Source organism: Pantherophis guttatus, chromosome 3 (genome assembly GCF_059756535.1).
Source record: "Pantherophis guttatus breed Tessera chromosome 3, ASM5975653v1, whole genome shotgun sequence".
Taxonomy (NCBI): domain Eukaryota; kingdom Metazoa; phylum Chordata; class Lepidosauria; order Squamata; family Colubridae; genus Pantherophis; species Pantherophis guttatus.
In genome coordinates, this window is record NC_142065.1 from 11,482,619 (window position 1) to 11,504,305 (window position 21,687).

The 21,687-nt window shown below is 46.4% G+C and overlaps 1 protein-coding gene and 1 long non-coding RNA gene across 3 annotated transcripts in view; one reads left to right on the top strand and one right to left on the bottom strand.

The window, feature by feature from the left end:
* Positions 1–14,600, bottom strand: part of LOC148114494 (uncharacterized) — a 38,198-nt gene extending 23,598 nt beyond the window's left edge. The window contains exon 1 of the long non-coding RNA XR_015732955.1: positions 13,764–14,600. This is a non-coding gene — a long non-coding RNA (uncharacterized LOC148114494). The remainder of the gene's footprint in view (positions 1–13,763) is intronic.
* Positions 13,773–21,687, top strand: part of LAMA5 (laminin subunit alpha 5) — a 236,639-nt gene continuing 228,724 nt past the window's right edge. For both annotated transcript variants that reach the window (XM_087889038.1, XM_087889037.1), the window contains exon 1: positions 13,773–14,330. In XM_087889038.1, the coding sequence (XP_087745164.1) occupies positions 14,004–14,330 (327 nt within the window). In that variant the 5' untranslated portion in view covers positions 13,773–14,003. The remainder of the gene's footprint in view (positions 14,331–21,687) is intronic.

Sequence of the window (21,687 nt, forward strand, 5' to 3'; positions counted from 1 at the left end):
GGTACCTTTCAACTTTGCTATTATTCTAAGTTAATTGCAGTGGGAAAATGCAAGAATTGCACACATGTAACAGGCAAACATATCCCACATCTAGCCACATTTGCATTTCAATTTGCATCCCAGTTGTCTGAGGCATGGCCTGAGGTCATATACAATGTCCCAAATATTTTTGTTTTTTGTTTTAAATGAAATGCAGAAGCTGGGAACCAAGGCAGAGAACAGAAACGGGGTTTATGTCATCTCCCCAAAATATACAGACTCCATTTGCCAGGGAACTGTTCAGGAGTAAGTGAGGAAAAGAGAAATCTTTTCAGGGAACAGTGAAAGAATAAAATGTTTAGCTAGAAGTTATTATTTTTTTAAATTTTTTACTTTGTGTCTTAGTTTAATATTGCGTCTATGTAAAACCTCAGTAACTCAGCTTTGGAATTTAGAGTTTTAAAGTTGCCTCTAATTGATAAGCAAAGTAGCATCATTTCATTGTCTATCCGGAGTCTTATATTTTCTTTGATATTTTTCTAAGGAAAATCTTCTAAAGTTGTGAATTATGATTTGAACCAGGGGTGGGATTCAGCCGGTTCGGATTTTGCTAACTTTACATCTGGTTCGCTGAACCGGTAGTTGTAAGGACTGGCTGGCCCCGCCCACCCCTCCCCTCCCCTCCGCTCCCAGGAGTCTCCACACAGCCTGTTTTGGATGCCAGGTAAGTGCAGAGCCAACGTGGAGGCTCTGGGAGGGCAAAAAACGGGCCTCCCAGATGTTCCAGAAGTCTGGAAACGGGCCCATTACCAACCTCTGAAGGGCCTCTGGATCCTGGGAAAGGCTGTTTTCGCCCTCCCAGAGGCTCAAGGAAAGCCTCCAGAGCCCAGGGAGGGCAAAAAACGGGACTCCCGGAAGTCTGGAAACAACCCCGTTTCTGGCCTCCGGAGCCCAGGGGAGGCCGTTTTCATATTCCCGGAGCCTCAAAGAAAGCCTCCGGAGCCTAGGGAGGGTGAAAAACGAGCCTCCCGGAAGTCCGGAAACGCCCCGTTTCTGACCTCCAGAGCCCAGGGGAGGCCATTTTCACCATCTTGGAGGCTCAAAGAAAGCCTTTAGAGCCTGGGGAGGGCAAAATCTCCCCCCCCCATGTGCAGGAAGCCGAGTAGGACACGCCCACACCCACCCAGCAACTGGGCAGAGAACCCGTTATTAAAATTTTTGAATCCCACCCCTGGGTATAGGATTTTCTGCCTAAGCAAGAGGTTGAACTAGGAGACCTGCAAAGTCCCTTCCAACTCTGCTATTCTATTCTATTTTTTAAAATGCATGCTTGCTCTCCCAGAGTTACCATCCCATCCCTGGGGATTAAACCTAAATATTCCAAGATGCCAAATGATTTTATTCCCCCCCCCCCCGTAGAACTGAAAGCATGTTTCCCAAGGTCAAAAGATTTCCATTTTGGATGCAAAAGCCCCGTTGCTTTCTTTTTTTCTTGCTTCTTTTCAGTTTTTACTGGAATTATTCAAATTCTTTTGAAACAAATGAATCTCATGCCCTTGGGCCATTTAAAAAAAATATTGGTTGAGTTGGTCTAGAGGGATTTCTATATTTTGCTTTTGCAATCAAAAGTTGGAGCAAAAAAATAATAATAATTCCTGTCCTTTTTTCAGCTTCTCGGATGTTGTTGTAATAGTGTCCTCATGAGAACTGATGAAGAAGAGAGCAAATGTTTGGGATACAGATGGCCCTAGTTTTAATTCCTGGGATTTTCAGAGAAAAGGATGAGGAACAACAGGCAGAAGAGAAGCTTAGAACTTCCCTAGAGCCTTAGCCAAGAAAGCTGCCTGAGTGACTTTAGACCCAGGAGACTGTGAGTTCAAGTTCCGCTTCAGGCATGAAAGTTGGCTGGGTGGCTCTGGGCCAATCACCAGGAGACAATGAGTTCTAGTCCCGCCTTATGCATGAATGCTGGCTGGATGACTTTGGGCCAATCACCAGGAGACTGTGAGTTCTAGTCCTGCCTTAGGCATGAAAGTTGGCTGGGTGACTTTGGGCCAATCACCAGGAGACAATGAGTTCTAGTCCCGCCTTATGCATGAAAGTTGGCTGGGTGGCTCTGGGCCAATCACCAGGAGACAATGAGTTCTAATCCTGCCTTAGGCATGAATGCTGGCTGGATGACTTTGGGCCAACCACCAGGAGACTGTGAGTTCTAGTCCTGCCTTAGGCATGACAGTTGGCTGGGTGGCTTTGGGCCAATCACCAGGAGACAGCGAGTTCTAGTTCCGCCTCAGGCATGAAAGTTGGCTGGGTGGCTCTGGGCCAATCACCAGGAGACAATGAGTTCTAGTCCTGCCTTAGGCATGAAAGCCACCTGGGTGATTTTGGGCTAATACTTTCTCTCTCTCTGCCCAATCCACCTCACAGGGTTATTATTGTTGGGAAAAATAGGAGGAGGAAGATGTGTGGGATATGTTCGGGATATGTATATTATTTGTAAAAATAATAAAGGCGGGAAACAAAGTTAAATAAATAAAAACAGAAACCTACTGCCGCTGGAATATTCTGGAACAGGCAAGATGACCCCCAGGACCAATGCAGTACCATATTAGCATTCTCACCAGTTATTAATTAATCAAATTCCTGTTTTTAATTTCACGCCCAGCCTTAATTACTTATCATAAGTGACGAGCCATGTAATAGACTCTAAGGGAATTCAGTATGTATCTTGCATTACACAGAACTGGCAGGCAGCAAGCAAGCACATGGCAGGGATGGATACTGTCACAGGTGGCTTAATGCATTTTGTCCGAGACAAAAGAACAAAATGGTGTTCTGTTTGTGCAAATGTGCAAATCTGTTTGGATTGGCAATTATTAGATTGGCAGCTTTCCTCCAGACTCCAGTTTGTCTTGTGCCAGCCGGCTAAATTAACAAGAGGAACAAATGCAAACCGCCTTCGTGCTGTATGTATAGCCTCAGGCAAGGGCTTACGTTGCTCAAGCTCGGCAACGTTAAAAACGTGTGGACTACAACTCCCAGAATTCCCCAGAGGCAACGCTGGCTGGGGAATTCTGGGAATTGAAGTCCACATGTCTTGAAGGCAGCTGACATCTACACACCAAGATTGAGAAACATTGGTCTAATACAGGGGTGTCAAATTTGATTTCATTGAGGGCCGCATCAGCGTTGTGTTTGACCTCAGGGGTGGGGGTGGCGGGACAGGGGGGGGGGTGGCCAGCTCAACGTCACTCGTGATGCGGGCGCCTATGGTGTCCAAGTGCTCTGCCAGCTAAAACGGAGCTCGGGAGGGCTGCAGAGGCACCCTGGTCCCTTGCTGTTTCCAGGGTGGCCCTGCAGACCAGATCTAAGCACCCCATGGACTGAATGCAGCCTATGGGCCTTGAGTTTGACAGCCCTGGTCAGTGGTGAAATCCAAATTTTTTTTACTATCGGTTCTGTGGGCATGGTGTGGCTTGGTGGGCATGGCTTGGTAGGCGTGGCAGGGGAAGAATGCTGCAAAATCTCCACTCCCGCCCCACTTCAGGGGAAGGATACTGCAAAATCCCCATTCCCTCCCCATTCCTGGGGGGGAGGATATTGCAAAATCTCCATTCCAACCCACTCTGGGGCCAGCCAGAGGTGGCATTTGCAGGTTCTCCGAACTACTCAAAATTTCCACTACCAGGTTCTCTGAACTGCTCAAAATTTCTGCTACCGGTTCTCCAGAACCTGTCAGAACCTGCTAGATTTCACCCCTGCCCCTGGTCTAATAGAACCAGCCCTGTATACAGGTAGTCCTTGATTTACGACCACAACAATTTCCATTGCTAAGCCAGGTGGTTGTTAAGTGAGTTGCACTGAATTTTACAACCGTTTTCCATGGTTGTTAATAGATGAATGTTATAGCACTTAGACTTATATGCCGCTTCACTGCTTTACAGCCCTCTCTAAGCAGTTTACAGAGTCAGCCTATTGCCCCCAACAATCTGGGTCATTTTACCAACCTTGGAAGGATGGAAAGCCGAGTCAACCTAGAGCCTGGTGAGATTCAAACTGCTGGCAGCTAGCAGTCAGCAGAAGTATAGCCTGGAGTGCTACATTCTAACCACTGCACCATTACGGCTCTTAAGTGAGTCACATGGTTGTTAAGTAAATCCAGCTTGATTTTGCTTGTCGGAAGCCGATTAACTGGTGATCACATGACCCCGGAGATCTGCAGACTTCATAGATACATGCCAGTTGCCAAGTGTTCAAATTTGGATCACATAACTGGGGAAAATGCTGCCATGGTTGTAAGTGTGAGGTCTGGTTATAAGTCACTTTTTTCAGCGCCATAGTAACTTCAAACGGTCACTAAGTGAATGACTGTAGATTGAGCCCAACCTGTAGTGAGTTCATTTTCCAAATATTGTTTGACCATCACCATCACAAACTCAGTGGGATTTCTGATGTGCCTGTCCATGTTTTGTAACCGTGATGGCGAACCTATGGCACGGGTGCCACAGGTGGCACGCGGAACCATATCGGTGGGCACGCGAGCTCAGCTCCGGCATGCATGTGTGCGCCAGCCAGCTGATTTTCGGGCCTTCTGGGCCCACCAGAAGTCAGGAAACACACTGTTTCCGGCCTCCAGAGGGCCTCTGGGGGGTGGTGGGGAAGGCCGTTTTTGCCCTCCCCAGGCTCCTAGAAAGGCTCTGGAGCCTGGGGAGAGTAAAAAACGGGCCTACTGGGCCCACCAGGCCATCACGTGCCAAAAGTGGGGGGAGCACAGGGGCGGGGCTCATAGAATTATGGATGTGGGCCAGGGGTGGTTCTAATTTTTTTTACTACCGGTTCTGTGGGTGTGGCTTATTTTGTGGGTGTGGCTTGGAGGTCATGTGACTAGGTAGGCGTGGCTAGCTGGTCAGAGTCATTTCTGGAAGGTCCTTGCACTTACAACCCAACTAATTTGTTTGCTTTTAACACTGATCAGCTGTAGGACGGCCCTTTGAAGCCCCGCGGCAAGAGTTTAAACAGGTTTTTTCCCTCTAGTCATCAGCTGGGACTCAGGAGGCAGCAATAGATTGGGGGTGGGACCGTCACCGCTACCAGCTCGGCCGAACCGGACCGAACCGGGAGGAACCCACCACTGATGTGGGCACGCGTGTGTGACCCAACCGCGCTCCCCCCCACTTTTGGCACGCGATGGCAAAAAGGTTAGCCATCACTGTTTTATAACCTCTTATGATATATTGGAAGAAATACCCATCTGGTTCAGTTCCAAGCCGGAAGAAAGGCACTGGAGACAAAATGGAAGCTGGAGGCTGATTGGAAAGATGGTTTAATGATGAAGCAGAACCATCAAGCCCATGGTTCTGGTGCAGCTGACCACATGGAGTTGAGAGTGGGTGGCTTTTATACCTTCTCTTGGGCTTTGCACTTGAGCTTCCTGTTCCTGTGCAACAACGTGTATTCTATTGGCTTTTGTCAGACATGGAGCCATGTAGGGGTCATAGCTGGCTCTGTAGGTTGTCTGAGCTCCCAGGTTTGGTTGAAGTTTGTGAGAGTGATGCAATGAAGGGCAATTCCTATTGTGCCTGAGGACTAATCCTACCTTTGTTGGATCTTGGGTGAGGGTATTTGCTTATGACTAGAGCTATCTATCTCTTAGGTGCTGACATCTGCTGAGGGCTATTAAGAAAGGTGGGGGCTATTAAGAGTTAGTCTGCTTCCTGCCTCTAAAAAAAAGCATGTTCCACCATTTCTCATTTAGGGAAATATAATATTCTGACTTTTTAATATTTCTCAAAATATTTCATTCTTCTAGGAGGTGGGGTGTGTGGGGCTGGCTTTCTACAGACAAAATTCCCCCAAACAGAAATATAGATTCTGGCTTCTTGCAGGATCACTGCTAGGGTTGGACTAGAAGTCCTCCAAGATCCCTTCCAGCTCTATTCCGATGGATGGATCGGTTTGCACTTATGCGAATTTGTACCGTAGTTTCTTTATCCATGTTTTATAGCTCAACCACCATGCCAGATCACAAACCATGATTTGACAGCTATAGTTGCGGGATTCAAACACCAAACTATTCCAAACCAAGCCAACCACATTTATAAAGTGCTTTGGGGCTGCACATCCTTGCGGTGTCATACATTTGTAATTCCTGTCCAGGCTTGTCAAAAGAAATTAGGATGGTTGCCAGATTTATGAACGAAAGGAGCCAAGAACTGAAGTTCTATTCTTGTCCTATGCCAGGAGGTCTCCAAACTTGGCGACTTTAAAGTCTTATGGACTTCAACTCTCCAGAATGGCTGGCTGGGGAATTCTGGGAGTTGACGTTCACAAGTGTTAAAGTTGCCAAAGTTGGACACCCTGTTCTAACACAGTAGAGTTTGCTTGTTTTTTTTTTTTTAATTATTAAATAGCCTTGGAAGCTGCCATGGGGGGTGGCGGGAGAGAGAGTAATGAAGAACTAATGATGATTCCTTTGCCTGTGTTCTGATTTTCACCCTCTTCTAAACTGCTCTTTCATTTGTCAGAGAAGAAGGAATTCCTGAGGCGGTGTGATTTTTGTGCGTGATTTCCCCCCCCCCCCAACGGAAGAAGCGTAGGAAGGAGGGAGAAAAGATTAAATCATTTCCCCACCCATTCTTTTCTTTCTGCTGGCTCTTTTCGTTGTTTTTACGTACTTTTTAAAAAAAAATAAAGGTATACTTAGTGTTGCCAGGTGTCCACTATTTGAGCGGACAGTCCGCTTTTTTCACATTATGTTCACTATTTTTTTTCACAAAATAGTGGACATTTTTTTTTTATTCAAAAGCTTTATGATGAAATTAAAATGTAATTTAATATTTTACATATTATTATATTTGATGTTTTGAATTTTAAGTAAAGTTTTGAAGTGATTATTTTAATACGTGTTAAAATGTTTGTAAGAAAATATATAATTTAATTGTAAATTTTGTTTTTATTTTTTTACTACTTAACACCCCCCCCCCCGCTTGTCTGCTATTTTTTGGAAGCAGACCTGGTAACCCTAGGTATACTGTACTTCGTTGTGTGTAATTTAGCCATATGGAAAGACTCCGAAGGGCTCTTTGCAGGGGTGGTATTAACTTACTTTCCCTACCGGTTCACAAATGTGAGCGTGCATGCGCTTTGCTGGTGCACGCACCTTCCACGTATGCACCCGGCCTCAAAAACGTGCCTAAATAGGATGGCATAGAGCAGGGGTGAGTGGGCGTACCTATCCATGATTTCCGCTATAGGTTCGGGTGAACCGATCCGAACTGGCTGAATACCATTTGTCAATTGCTAGGGGAAAACGAAGCCTTTAATCGCAAGGATTCTCCAGGTTTGCATTGGCCACGAATACCCACTGCCTCTGTGTGATGCCCTCTGGATTTCTTTACAGCTATTCTGAACTGTGGTGTGGACCAGGGGTCTCCAACCTTGGCAACTTTAAGCCTGGCGCACTTCAACTCCCAGAATTCCCCTGGCTGGGGAATTCTGGGAGTTGAAGTCCACCAGGCTTAAAGTTGCCAAGGTTGGAGACCCCTGGTGTGGATCACTTCAAAAGTGAAGCACGGCTCCCCCTCAGTGCAATTCCATATTGAATATGGGTTAAAAACAAAGCTGGAAACAGCACTTTGGAAGACAGGAAATCTGCTTTTCTCCGTGGAAAAAAGAGAGAAGAAATCGAACATCTGGGATGCATATTTGTGTGCCCAGACAAAATGACCCACAGACTATCAAAACCACATTCACACATGTTCTCCCTTCTTTTCCATACTAGCCAGGAACCTTTGAGTTGAAAACCCAACCAATGCAGGTAGTCCTTGAGTTACGACCGCAATTGAACCCCAAATTTTCTGTTGCTTAGTTTTAGGCATTTGTGAAGTGAATTTTGTCCCATTTTACGACCTTTCTTGCCTCACTCGTTAAGTGAATCACTGCAGCTGTTAAACTAGTCACACGATTGTTAAGTGAATCTGGCTTCCCTATTGACTCTGCTTCTCAGAAGGGCGCAAAAGGAGACCCCGGAACCTTGCAACCGTCATATAAATATTCAGTTGCCAACTCAATTGCCAAGATGTTGAGACTCAAGAAAGTGTGCAGAGAAGAGCAACAAAGATGATTAGGGGACTGGAGGCTAAAACATATGAAGAACGGTTGCTGGAATTGGGTATGTCTAGTTTAATGGAAAGAAGGACTAGGGAAGGCATGATAGCAGTGTTCCAATATCTAAGGAGCTGTCACAAAGAAGAACAGGGGTCAATGTATTCTCCAAAGCATCTGAGGGTAGAACAAGAAGCAGTGGGTGGAAACTGATCAAAGAGAGAAGCAACTTAGAACTCAGGAGAAATTTCCTGGCAGTGAGAACAATTAATCAGTGGAACAACTTGCCTCCAGAAGTTGTGAATGCTCTAATACTGGAAGTTTTTAAGAAGATGTTGGATAACCATTTGTCTGAAGTGGGGTAGGGTTTCCTGCCTAAGCAGGGGGTTGGACTAGAAGACCTCCAAGGTCCCTCCCAACTCTGTTATTCTATTCTATCTGAATTTTGATCACGTGATTATGGGGAAACCACAATAGTCGTGGGAAAAACGGTCATAGGTCACATTTTTCAGTGCCTTTGCAACATCAAACGGTCACTAAACGAAAAGCTGTAATTTGAGGACCACCTGTACATCCTGCATTTCCACACAAGCCAGGAAGAGCCTCAAGTGGGAAAACCCTCAACCAAAACAGAGAGGTTGCATCGCTCAAAGGAAACATACTATAGATCCATCATTCTTCTCTCCAGGTGGCTTGCTTTAATGCAGAAATTAGGGTGTTGTGTGTATTTTTTTTAGCAGAACTAAGGATTTAGTCAGGTGAAAGAAAAAGTTTTCTGGCCTGGTGAGAAACTGGCACTAAAAAACAAGGCCCGCTTTTAAAATTCCCAAGCTTTAGCAAGCTATTCAAAGCGTTTAAATGTGGCGTTGAAAGCTCTCCAGGAAGTCATTCCTAATTGAATGAGCTCGGTTGCTGTGCTTCAACGCTCCTATGCAAAAAAGGAGGCCGAGGCACCTTGGGTTACACGAAAACGGGCGCTTGGAAGTCGTGACATCATGTCAATACCATCTCCAGCAGCCCTGTGCCAAGACTGAAGCAGCTGGAGGGTGAAACGGCTTAAAGCGCGCCTTAGCGTGTCAAGAGTCCGACGTTTTCCGCAACTGTCCAAGTCACCCAAGAAACTTTTGCTGACATCGCAGCGGTTCCTACCCTCTGCCACAATAAAAGAATCGGCCCTTTGTTTCTCAGGACGGCAGCTAAGTTATTCAAGGGCCCTAGGCGGCGTCTCACTCAGTGGCAAAAATAAAAAAAACCTCGCCTGAATACAACAGGAGATTCATTCAGCGCAAGAAAAAACACTGGAGCCCAGCAGTTTAAAATCCGGCATTGAAATGGTCACAACAAAAATAAGAGCGGAAAGGTTATGCAAACAAACTTTTTTTGGGGGGGGGGCCATGGCGGACGAGACCATGTTTCTTTTTTTCCTACCTGCAAACACCCCTTTGCCTTTTATTTTGTTTTGAAAAGGCATGGGGGAAACCAGGGTAGAAGGTCTCTTAAGAGAGGATAGTGAAATATCTGGGCGTTTATTGGTGAAATCGAGGATTTTGACCCAGAAGGATCATTCAGATATCTTGTGTTTCTGCAGGTGTCTCAAAACATCACACGTCATCCATCCACCTAAATGTAATAAAACTCATATTTTCTTTATATTTGATGAGGAATATCTAGCCTACCATATTACAGGTAGTTCTCAATTTACGACTGGAATTGAACCTAAAAATTCCCACTGCTAAGCGAGCCAGTTTGCCAAATGTCTGGATTTTGATCATGCGGCCATTGGGATGCAGCAACAGTCGTAAGTGTGAAAAAATGGTCATACGTGTCTTTTTTTCAGTGCTGTTGTTGACTTTGAATGGTCACTAAATGAATGATTGTAAGTCGAGGATTACCTGTAGTTATTATTGCTTTTAAGACTGTTAGTAACAATCATATCAAGTGATCAATTATCAAGAACCGTGGTGGCGCAGTGGTTACAATGCAGTACTACAGGCTTCTTCTGCTGACTGCCGGCTGCCAGCAGTTTGGCAGTTCGAATCTCACTGGCTCAAGGTTGATTCATCCTTTCATCCTACTGAGGTCGGTAAAATGAGGACCCAGATTGTTGGGGGTAATGTGCTGACTCTGTAAACCGTTTAGAGAGGGCTGTGAAGCACTGTGAAGTGGTATATAAGTCTAAGTGCTATTGGTATATATATATAATAAATATTCATCTACTAATGTGCATTGAACCAGCACAGTAGGTTGCAATTCGTAACTTTCAGTGAATGGTTAATATCCTGCAGTGGACTGATCTGAGCTGATAGTAATGATAATTAAGGGTGACAAAGGAATTGCCCTTGTTTAGCCTTGAGAAAATGTGCCTCACAGGCAGTAGGATAACATCTTCAAACCCTTGATATGATAGCTCTCCAAATACTGAAAAGAATGTCATGCAGACTCGTTTAAAATTGCAGCGTATAAAAGTCATACTTTCAAGTTACAGGAAGGAAATGTCTGAATTCCATATGATAATAAAACTACTTACGACTGCAATGGAGCCCAAAATGTCCATTGTTAAGACACTTGTTGAACTTTATGACCTTTCTTGCCACAATCGTTAAGTAAAGTAACAGGGTTGTTAAGTGAATCTGGCTTCCTCATCGACGGGACATTGCAACCATTATAAATATGAGTCAGTTGCCAAATGTCTGAATTTTGGTCATGCGACCATGAGGATGCTGTGACGGTTGTAAGTGTGAAAAACGGTCGTCACTTTTTTTCAGTGCGGTCGTAACTTTGAATTGTCACTAAGTGAATGGTTGTAAGTGGAGGAGTACCTGTATTCATTGGAAGACACAATCATCATCCTCTTTTAATGACCCCATAATCCCTTGCAGAGTGGAGTCTGGGCAACTGAATGGTGCTAAGTGTTTACTGGCCGGATGCCTTTCCTTGTCACCAATACGGAGTTTTTTTCTTCAGCAGATATATTCTCAGTGTGCCCAGAGAGAGAAATATCTGCCTCTACCTAGGATCGAACCCACAGCCTCCTGATTGCGAGGCGAGAACTTCACCTCTAGGCCACCGCACCACTCGTTTGAGAGACACAATGACCCAGAGACATTGAGAGGGCATTGGATTCAATGGGCTTAATATAATTAATTAATTAATTAAATTAATTAATTAAGTAATTTATTTATTTATTTTGTTAATAATGACAAAATAAATAAATAAATAAAAATAAAATAATCAATATACCCTTCTAACTTATATTTCAGGAGATATAAAGCAGAGTTGTGTTTGCAGGTCATGCATCTTTATATGAATGTGAATCACATCACAAGGACTGTGGTGGCTCCGGGCACTTTCGGCTTGGACTGGCCCCAATGGTGGGATGCTGCCAGTTTAACAACCGGTTCGGTGAGCGCACGGTTAAAGCACTTGCACGTAGCACTGAAAACGGAGCATTTAGCTCAGCTGCTTACCTTCCAAGTCAGCAACGGTTAAGTAGAACAGCGGGGGGGGGGGATCAGCTGTACCGCGTGCTTGAGATGAGCTAGAAAGCAGGAAATAAAGGACAGGATCGGGTGGGCGGGGAACGCTGATCATCGGAGCTATCAGTTCGCTCAAACCGGTCTGAACCGGCTGAATACCACCTCTGTCTGGTCCACTGCTGGACTGGCCACGAGGTGGATTGGACTGAGAGAAAGTGACTAGCCCAAGGCCACCCAGCCGGCTTTTATTCTTAAGGTGGAACTAGAACTCACAGCCTCCTGGTGATTGGACTAATAATCCAATTGGCTTTCATGCCCAAGGTGGAACTAGAACTCGCAAGTCTCCTGATGATTGGTCCAAAGTCAACTAGCTGCCTTTCCTTCTTAAGGCAGGATTAGAACACACAGGCTCCAGTGATCGGCTCAAATTCACCCAGCCAATTTTCATACGTAAGGTAGGACTAGAACTCACAATCACCTAGTTTCTAACCTGGTGCATTCGATCAAACTGGCTAATTCAATTGCATTACACACTTCCTTTTAAAAAGTGAAGAAAAGTAACTGAAGACTCCTTCAAGTCAACCTTATTTCAAATTCCTGACAAAATGAAATATACTTCCACTGGAATAAGGTGTTGTTGTTTTTTCTCATCTTCCCAGTCTAGTCTATAGTTTACATTTCCTAATAGCATCTCCAGGGCACACTGAGAATGTTTCTGCTGAACAAAACTCTGCATTGGCGACAGGAAGGGCATCCGGCCTTTAAAACCCTCCGCTAGCTCCATTCAGTTGCCCAGACTCCACCCTGCAAGCGATTATGATCAAAATTCAGCTTCTTGGCAACGGACTCATATTTATGACGGTTGTGATGTCACGGGGGTCACGTGATCCCCGTTTGTAACTTTCTGACCAGCGAAGTCCACGGGGTAGCCAGATTCACTTAACAAGGCTATTGTTAAGGCTATTGCTGAGCACATTGTAAGCCGCCCTGAGTCTTCGGAGAAGGGCGGCATATAAATCAAATTTAAAAAAAAAAAAACAAAAAAAAAACAACCCTGTTCCTCACTTAACCCCTGCAGTGATTCACTTAACAACCCTGTTCCTCACTTAACCCCTGCAGTGATTCACTTAACAACCTTGCTCCTCACTTAACCCCTGCAGTGATTTGCTTAACAACCTTGTTCCTCACTTGTTTTTTTTTTTAAAAAATGATTTATATGCCGCCCTTCTCCGGACTCAGCTTACAATGCGTGAAGCAATAGCCTTCATACTTTTGTATATTTATACAAAGTCAGCTTATTGCCCCCACAATCTGGGTCCTCATTTTACCTACCTTAGAAAGGATGGAAGGCTGAGTCAACCTTGAGCCTGGTGAGATTCGAACTTACAATAATTGCAGACAGCTGGTGTTAATCACAATGCTTTTAGTCTGCTGAACCACTAGACACTTAACCCCTGCAGTGATTCCCTTAACAACCTTGTTCCTCAGTTAATCCCTGCAGTGATTCACTTAACAACCCTGTTCCTCACTTAACCCCTGCAGTGATTCCCTTAACAAGTTTGCTCCTCACTTAAGCACCGCCGTGATTCACTTTAACAAGGAAAGGTCGTAAGGTGGGGCAAACCACCCTTCACTCATGTTTCACTTAGCAAGAGAAACGTGGGGCTCCGCGATGACTCTCTTAAACCCACCCGCGTCCCAACCCCCCACGCGCCCAGAGGCAATCCCAGGCTAGCTTGCCCAGACTCGTCCTTCCGGGCGGAGGGGGACTGGGGAAAAAAAAATCCTTGGATTTGCTTAACTATTTGCAAAAGGGAAATTAAAAAAAATAAAGAGGGGGTGGGTGGGAAAAAGGAGAATTTTGGGGAGGGGGTAAAGGGCCCCAACGGGCGCCTCTTTTTTCCTCACACACCCCACCCCTCCTCTCGCCTCAGCGGCCGGTGCAAGGCGAGACACGCGTGCGGACTCTCCCACCCCCCCAAAAAAATCTTTGTTTTCTCTCCTTTGCCCGCTTTTTCCTGGCCGGCCGACGGGCAGAACGGGTTAACCCGGGACAAGAGCCGCGAGGGCGGCCGACACAATGGGCAGCCTCCGGCAGGACTAATCCCCGCGTGGCCCCTCCCTCCCCTCCCCGCGCCACTTCCCTCCCGGGGCCGTTTCGAGCCGCAAAAAAAAAAAAAAAAAAAAAAGAGGGAGAGAACCAACCGAGCCGCGCTCCGGATCGAGCGGCCGCCCCGCGGGAGCAGCGCAGGTTGCAGCTTGCTTGGGGATCGACTTCGCCGGAGCGCCCGATCTCCTCCTCCTCCTCCTCTTCCTCGGAGCCTCTTCCCCGATCCTAACCGGTTCGGGGCTCAGCCCGATCGGCCTCCCTCGGTGGCGGATCTCCCACGCCCGGCTCTTTGCAGGCGGGCGGGCGGCTGGGCGGGCAAAGTCCCCGGGAAAAATATGGCGAGCCGGCCGGTGCCCGTCGCTGAGCTCCGGTGCCCGGTGGCTCTGCTGCGGCTGCGGCTGGGGGTGTTGGTGGTGGTAGCGGCGGCGGCCCTGCTGGGGTCTCCTTCGTCGGGTCAGCCGGTCTCCTTCCAGGCCGACGTGAACGGCTACAGCCTGCACCCGCCTTACTTCAACCTGGCCGAGGGCACCAAGATCTCGGCCACCGCGACCTGCGGCGAGGAAGAAGCCGGCGGCCGGAGCCCCCCACGCCCCGTGGAGGATCTGTATTGCAAACTCGTGGGAGGGCCGGTCTCGGGTGGGGAGCCCAACCAGACCATCCAGGTAGAACACGTGTCTGTATGTGTGTGTGTGTGAATGCGGCAGCAACAAGTGCGGGGCTGGGTCTGGGGTCTTGGGTGAGTGGGGGGGGGCGTCTCCGCTTCGGAGAGAGAGCCTGCCCTGCTCCGCGCGGTCTCCTTCCTATGGGGAGGAGAGGGCGACCCTCCGGGGTTTTCCGGAGTTGGAGGGTTTGGGAAGGAGAAGCGTGGCTCCAAAGCTGAGGCGTCCCAACTTTCAGGTCTTGTTCCTCTTGGCGAGAACGCAGGAAAGCCCTGCCTCCCCATCGGCCTTAGGGCTCTTGGCCAACGTAGCTGGGCTTTTTTATGTACACACTGAGAGCCTCGGCACCCCACAGACAAGCTCCTCGGGTGTCCAATAAAGAATTCTATGTTCGATTCTATTCTACCTTGGTTTTTCAGCCTGCGGCCCTCCCCCTCCCTTTGCTCAGACAATTAGGACTCTGGGTAGCCCTTCCTTCCTTCCTTCCTCCTTCCTTCCTTCCTCCCTCCTTCCATCCTCCTCGCTCTCCTTCCTTCTTTCCTTCCTTCCTTCTCCCTCTCCTTCCTTCTTTCCTTCCCCCTCCCTCTCCTTCCTTCTTTCCTTCCTCTCCTTCCTTTTTTCCTTCCCCCTACCAATCCTTCTTTCTTTCCCCCTCCCTCCCTCTCCTTCCTTCCTTCCCTCCCTCCCTCCTTCCTTCCTTCCTTCCTCTCCTTCCTTCTTTCCTTCCCCCTCCCTCTCCTTCCTTCCTTCCCTCCCTCCCTCCTTCTCTCCTTCCTCTCCTTCCTTCCTTCCCCCTCCCTCCCCTTCCTTCCCCTCCCTTTCCTTCCTTCTTTCCTCCCCCTCCCTCTCCTTCCTTCTTTCCTTCCCTCTCCTTCCTTCTTTCCCTCTCCTTCCTTTCCTTTCCTTTCCTTTCCTTTCCTTTCCTTTCCTTTCCTTTCCTTTCCTTCCCCTTCCCCTTCCCCTTCCCCTTTCCTCCTCTTCCCCTTCTCCCTTCCCCCTTCCCTTTTCCCCCTTCCCCTTTGCTTCTTCCCTTCCCTTCCCTTCTTCTCCTCCTCATCTCCCTCCCCCCATTCATCTATCCATCTCTAGATTACGTTTATCTTCCAATTTTCTTCGCTTCTGAATTGATTCCCACTTATAAGACAGACGCACAGACCCTCTTTTGGTGACTGTGGCTTTCCAAGGTGCACTTTGTGTCTGTTTGGGTTCTCAGGTGCCCTTTTGTTCAGTGCTTTATAAAGGGGATTTTATTTTCCACATTTACTAACCTTCCTATCTGAAAAGGGTCCCTAATGCTCCTTACCCAATATTTGTTGGAAAAAGTCCAAGAAATCACTTGCTAAGCTGACTTTCTGGGCTGGGTAGCTAAGTGAGGGAGAAAAAATAATAATTAATCGGAAGTCTAAAGAAATGGAGACGAAGGGTTTGATCTCTCAAAAGGTTGGAGGGCGGTAAATAGAATTGGTTTCTCGGGAATTAGGACTGTGGGTATGTTATTACAGGTTGTTCAGTCTTAAGAGCAGAATGGCATGCAGTTCGGCACAAAATATGTTTGGGCTTGTTGAGTGGGAAGAATAGAAAAATCCTTGCTAAAATTCTCTGCTGAAATTGAAAACATTTAAACCTGTCAGATTTTGCTAGGGTGACGAATTTTGGATGTACAAAGTACTTTTTAAAGATGCATAGGGCTGGCCGAAGCAAATAGATCCATTCCATTAGTTCTGTTTGATAATCGTAATTATATACACGTATATTGCTTTCCCCAGGTGTTCAGGGGACTCCCATATCCATTTTGTAACTTAGTCCCACTGTGGGTAGTAAAACTCTTCGGTTTTACTTAAAGTTAGCTAGGGTTGAAATGGTGAATCTTCTAAGCATGTTTTTTGAATTGATTATTGCATTGTGTAGCTTATCTGGATATTCTGTGAAAGACCTCAGAATGTTCTGGCTTAAAGCAGTGATAGACAGTTAAAGAAAAGAAAAGTTAAATATAAAGGAATATAAAGGAAATGGTGTTTATCAACATTTCAAGGTTTTGAGATAGAATGAAATGAGCCGTATACAGATGTCATCCCACCTGCAACTTTCTATACACAATAGTTACTTTTATGATGTGTACCCCTAGTATGGTGTTCAGAGATCAACCTAAGACAAATGAAATGTGCTTATGTTTTTTATTATGCATTATAAATGATTTTATATAATATAAATGATTTTATATAATATTTCCACCTTGGATCTTTTCAAATCTGAACAATTTTTTTTGTTTTTACTTTTAAAAGCATTTTTTCTACAACCTCTTCCGACGAAAAAATGCTTTTAAAAGTTTTTTAAAAAGCTTCTGATGATTGCGCAGCTCAGCTGGGATCGTCAGAGGCTTTTCAAAGCATTTTTTTCTGCAACCTCTTGGCCGAAGAGGTGGTAAAAAAAATGCTTTAAAAAGTCTCTGAGATCCCAGCTGAGTTGCCTGTTCGGCAGAGGCTTTTCGAAGCATTAGAAAAAATGCTTTGAAAAGTTAAAAAACAAAAAGTTGGGCATGCCCACCCAGTCACATTACCCCCTCCCCCCACCAAGCCACGCCCACAAACAAGTAGTAACAAATTTTACATTTCACCCCTGCCTTGGAGGTCTTCTAGTCCAGCCCTCTGCTCAAACAGGAGATCCTATACAATTTGAGACAATGGCTGTCTAGTCCCGTGATGGTGAACCTATGGCATGGGTGCCCCAGGTGGCACGCGGAGCCATATTGGTGGGCACGTGAGTGTTGCCTTCACTCAGCTCCAGCACACATGTGCGCCCCGGCCAACTGATTTTCAGGCCTTCCGGTCCCACTGCAAGTCGGGAAACTGGCTGTTTCCGGCCTCCGGGGGGATGGGGAAGGCTGTTTTTGCCCTCCCCAGGCTCCTAGAAAGCCTCTGGAGCCTGGGGAGGGGGAAAAACGGGCGTACCGGGCCCACGTGCCATCGCGTGCCAAAAGCAGGGGGAAGTATGGGGGGATCACATGCACATGTGCGGGAGGGCGGACAGCATTGAATTATGGATGTGGGCAGCCGCACCCGCGACCCCTCCCACTCCCCCCTGCTTTTGGCACGCGACGGCAAAAAGGTTAGCCATCACTGGTCTAGTCTCTTCTTAAAAACTTCCAGTGATGAAGCACCCACAACTTCCGAAGGCAAGCAGTTCCACTGGTTAATTGTCCTCACTGTTAGGAAGTTTCTCCTCAATTCCAGGTTGCTTCTCTCCTTGATTAGTTTCCATCCATTGTTTCTTGTCCTGCCTTCTGGTGCTTTGGAAAATAAATTGACCCCTTTTTCTTTGTGGCAGCCTCTCAAATACTGGAATACAGCTATCATGTCACCCCTAGTCTTTCATTTCTCTAGACTGGCCAAATCCAATTCTTGCAACCGTTCTTCACATGTTTTAATCTCCAAGCCTTTGATCATCTTAGTTGCTCTTCTCTGCACTTTTTCCAAAGTCTCAACATCTTTTTTTGGTAATGTGGTGACCAAAACTGGATGCAGGATGCCAGGTGTGGCCTTGCTAAGGCTTTATAAAGCGGTACTCATACTTCATGTGATTTTGATCCTATGTCTCTGTTTATACAACCACGGATTGCATTAGGTGTTTTGGCTGCTGCTGCTGCACCCTGCTGATTTGATTCAATCACTTTCTAAAGCTCTGGAAGAAAGATTGGATAACCATTTGTCTGAAATGGTACAGGCCAGGGTTTCCTGCCTAAGCAGGGGGTTGGACTAGAAGACCTCCAATGTCCCTTCCAACTCTGTTGTTCTGTTCTACTCTAATTTAATTAATTTAATTTAATATTTGAATTTATATACCGCCCTTCTCCCGAAGGACTCAGGGCGGTGAACAGCCAGAAGTAAAAAACATCAAATATACAAAATTTAAAAACGAATTTAAAAATAAATGAAACATTTTGGCCCGACAGCTAAAATCCCCCATTAAAAATCCAAATTAAAATACACAATTGGAGAGATTAGGCCAGCCTGACTTGATGAAATAAAAAGGTTTATTTCTAAAGCTGAACCCCAGATTGGAGAGAGAGAAAAAGCCCACCGTGCGTACCCCGTGTGCTGCAGAAATGCTTATCTCTTAGTGTTTTGGGGGGAAAAAAAGAGTATTTGTTTGTCCAACTTAAGCGGAGTGGGTTGAATTTTGAGAATCTTGATATAATGAAGTCCTCAAATTGTTTGCAGGAATGTGGGTGGGAGCGGAGGGTGTGTTAAAGATAAACAATTATTACAGTCTTGTGTCAAAGTAAATGTCGGCTTAAAAGGGGCCCTCAACTGAGAAGCCACAAGCCCCCAGGGACAAGAATTTCCCAGGAATGTGGGTGGCAGAAGGGTGCCACTCTTTGAGGAGCTGGTGCTTCTCAAAAGCCTAAACAATCCTGAACATCTGGATGGAGAGATCCCAGTTGCAAGAGGGAATTTGTTAAAAGAAGGAGCAGAAGAGTGTGAGTCGTTCAATAAAGCTTTGATTTCCCAGAGTTGTTGTAAATCTTGTAAGGGCAGCTACAGTAGTTGGGAAGGAAATGGAATCTGAAACCTTCCTCCCCACTGAGGGAAGACAAACCAAAGCAGCAGGACCTCTGCGTTTGCTCCTGGAGTAGGAAGCCGCTAAGATCCCAGTTAGCAGAATATCAGTGTTGGAAGGGACCTTAGAGGTCTTCTAATCCAACCCCTTGCTTAAGCAGGAGATGCTATAACAGGGGTGTCAAACTCAATTTCATTGAGGGCTGCATTCAGGGGTGAAATGCTCCCGGTTTGGACCGGATTGCCCGATCCGGTAGCGATGGCAGCGGGTGGTTCGGAGAACCGGTAGCAAAAATCCCTGTGGCCCCCCCCCCATGCCCAGCTGAGCCGCATGATCATCAGAGGCTTTTTTTTTTTTACTTTTAAAAGCATTTTTTCTACAACCTCTTCCGATGAAAAAATGCTTTTAAAAGTAAAAAAAAAAAGCCTCTGATGATCGCGCGGCTCACTTGGGTTCATCAGAGGCTTTTCAAAGCATTTTTTTCTGCAACCTCTTGGCCGAAGAGGTGGTAAAAAAAAGGCTTTGAAAAGTCTCTGACGATCCCAGCTGTGTTCCTGATCGGCAGAGGCTTTTCAAAGCATTTTTTTGCATTTGCACAAAAAATGCTTTGAAAAGTTAAAAAAAAACTTGGCCACATCCACCCAGTCACATTACCCCCCACCCTACCAAGCCATGCCCACAGAACCGGTAGTAACAAATTTTACATTTCACCCCTGGCTGCATTAGGGTTGTGTTTGACCTCGGGGTGGTACTGGTGGAGTGGGTGGGGCCAGGGTGGTCATGGCCAGCTCGTGTTAGGGGCGCCTGTGGTGGCCCGAGCGCTCTGCCAGAGAAAATGGGCTCCCAAACTCCATTTTCGGCTGCGACGGTCTCCTGCAACCCTCTGCCAGCAAAAATGGAACTTGGGAGGATTTCACACAGCCCTCCCGAAGTCCATTTTCGCTGGCAGAGGTACCACAGTCCAGTCCTTCGTTGTTTTAATGGCCACGTCTAAGCACCCCGTGGGCAGATCCGGCCCCTGGGCCTTGAGTTTGATACCCCTGTCTTATATCATTTCTGATGTGAAAATATTTACAGACCCCTCACATCCTGGACATAAATTGTTTCAACTCCTACCCTCAAAATGACGCTATAGAGCACTGCACATCAGAACAATTAGACACAAGAACAGTTTTTTCCCCGAACGCCATCACTCTGCTAAACAAATAAGTCCTTCAACACTGTCAAACTGTTCACTAAATCTGCACTACTATTACTATTAATCTTCTCATTGTTCCTATCACCCATCTCCTCCCACTTATGACTGCATGGCTGTAACTTTGTTGCTTGTATCCTTACGATTTATATTGACTGTTTCCTAATGTGACTTGATTGCTTATTTGTATCCTATGACTATCATTAAGTGTTGCACCTTATGATTCTTGATGAAGGTATCTTGTCTTTTTATGTACACTGAGAGCATATACACCAAAGACAAATTCCTTGTGTGTTACTTGGCCAATAAAGAATTCTATTCTATTCTATTCTATGAATGGCTAATACCTGTGATGGCGAACCTATGGCTCGTGTGCCACAGGTGGCACGCAGAGCCATATCTGTGGGCATGCGAGCATTGCCCTAACGCAGCGCCGGCCAGCTGATTTTCGGGCCTTCCAGGCCCACGGAAGTCAGGAAACGGGCCATTTCCAGCCTCCGGAGGGCCTGGGGGGGGATGGGGAAGGCCGTTTTTGCCCTCCCCAGGCTCCAAGAAAGCCTCTGGAGTCTGAGGAGGGCAAAAAATGGGCCTACAGGGCCCACCAGTAACCTTTTTGCCGTCACGTGCCAAAAGCGGGGGAAGCGCGGTGGGGTCGCGTGCGTATGTGGGGGTGGGGGTGGTGGTGACCATCACTGGGCTATATAATCTCTGGTTAAAAACCTCCAGTCATGGAGAACCCACAACTTCTGAAGGCAGGCTGTTCCATTGTTTAATTGTTCTCACTTCTCCTTCGTTTTAGATTGCTCCTCTCCTTATTTTTTTTTTTTTTTTTAATTTGATTTATATGCCGCCCTTCTCCGAAGACTCAGGGCGGCTTACAATGTGCTCAGCAATAGCCTTCATCCTTTTGTATATTTATACAAAGTCAGCTTATTGCCCCCACAAACTGGGTCCTCATTTCACCTACCTTAGAAAGGATGGAAGGCTGAGTCAACCTTGAGCCTTGGCGAGATTCGAACCCTGCAGTAATTGCAGGCAGCTGGTCTTAATAAGCTTAATAACAGGGTGCCTTAAACCCCTGTAGTACCAAGGCTCTTGGTATTTAGTTTCCATCCATCGTTTCTTGGCTTGCTTTCTGATGCTTTGGAAAATAGGACTTCATTATATCAAGATTCTCAAAATTCAACCCATTCCAGTTAAGTTGGACAAACAGATACTCTTTGTGGCAGTCCCTCAGATGGTGGAACGTTGTTATCGTAACAGAATAACAGAATATCAAAGTTGGAAGGGATCTGGGAGGCCTTCTAGTTCAATCCCGTGCTCAGGAAAGAAACCCTATACCATTTCAGACAAATGGTTGTCTAATAACTCCTTTAAAACTTCAAATTACAAATTAACAAAGTTGGAAGGGACCTTGTAGATCATCTAGTCCAACCCCCTGCCTAAGCAGGAGACCCTACACCTGTGATGGCTAACCTTTTTGCCATCACATGCCAAAAGTGGGGGGAGTGCGAGGGGGGTCGTGTGCGTGCGTGCCCACACCCATAATTCTATGTGCCCTGCCCCCCGTGTGTGACCCCCCCGAGCTCCCCCCACTTTTGGCACATA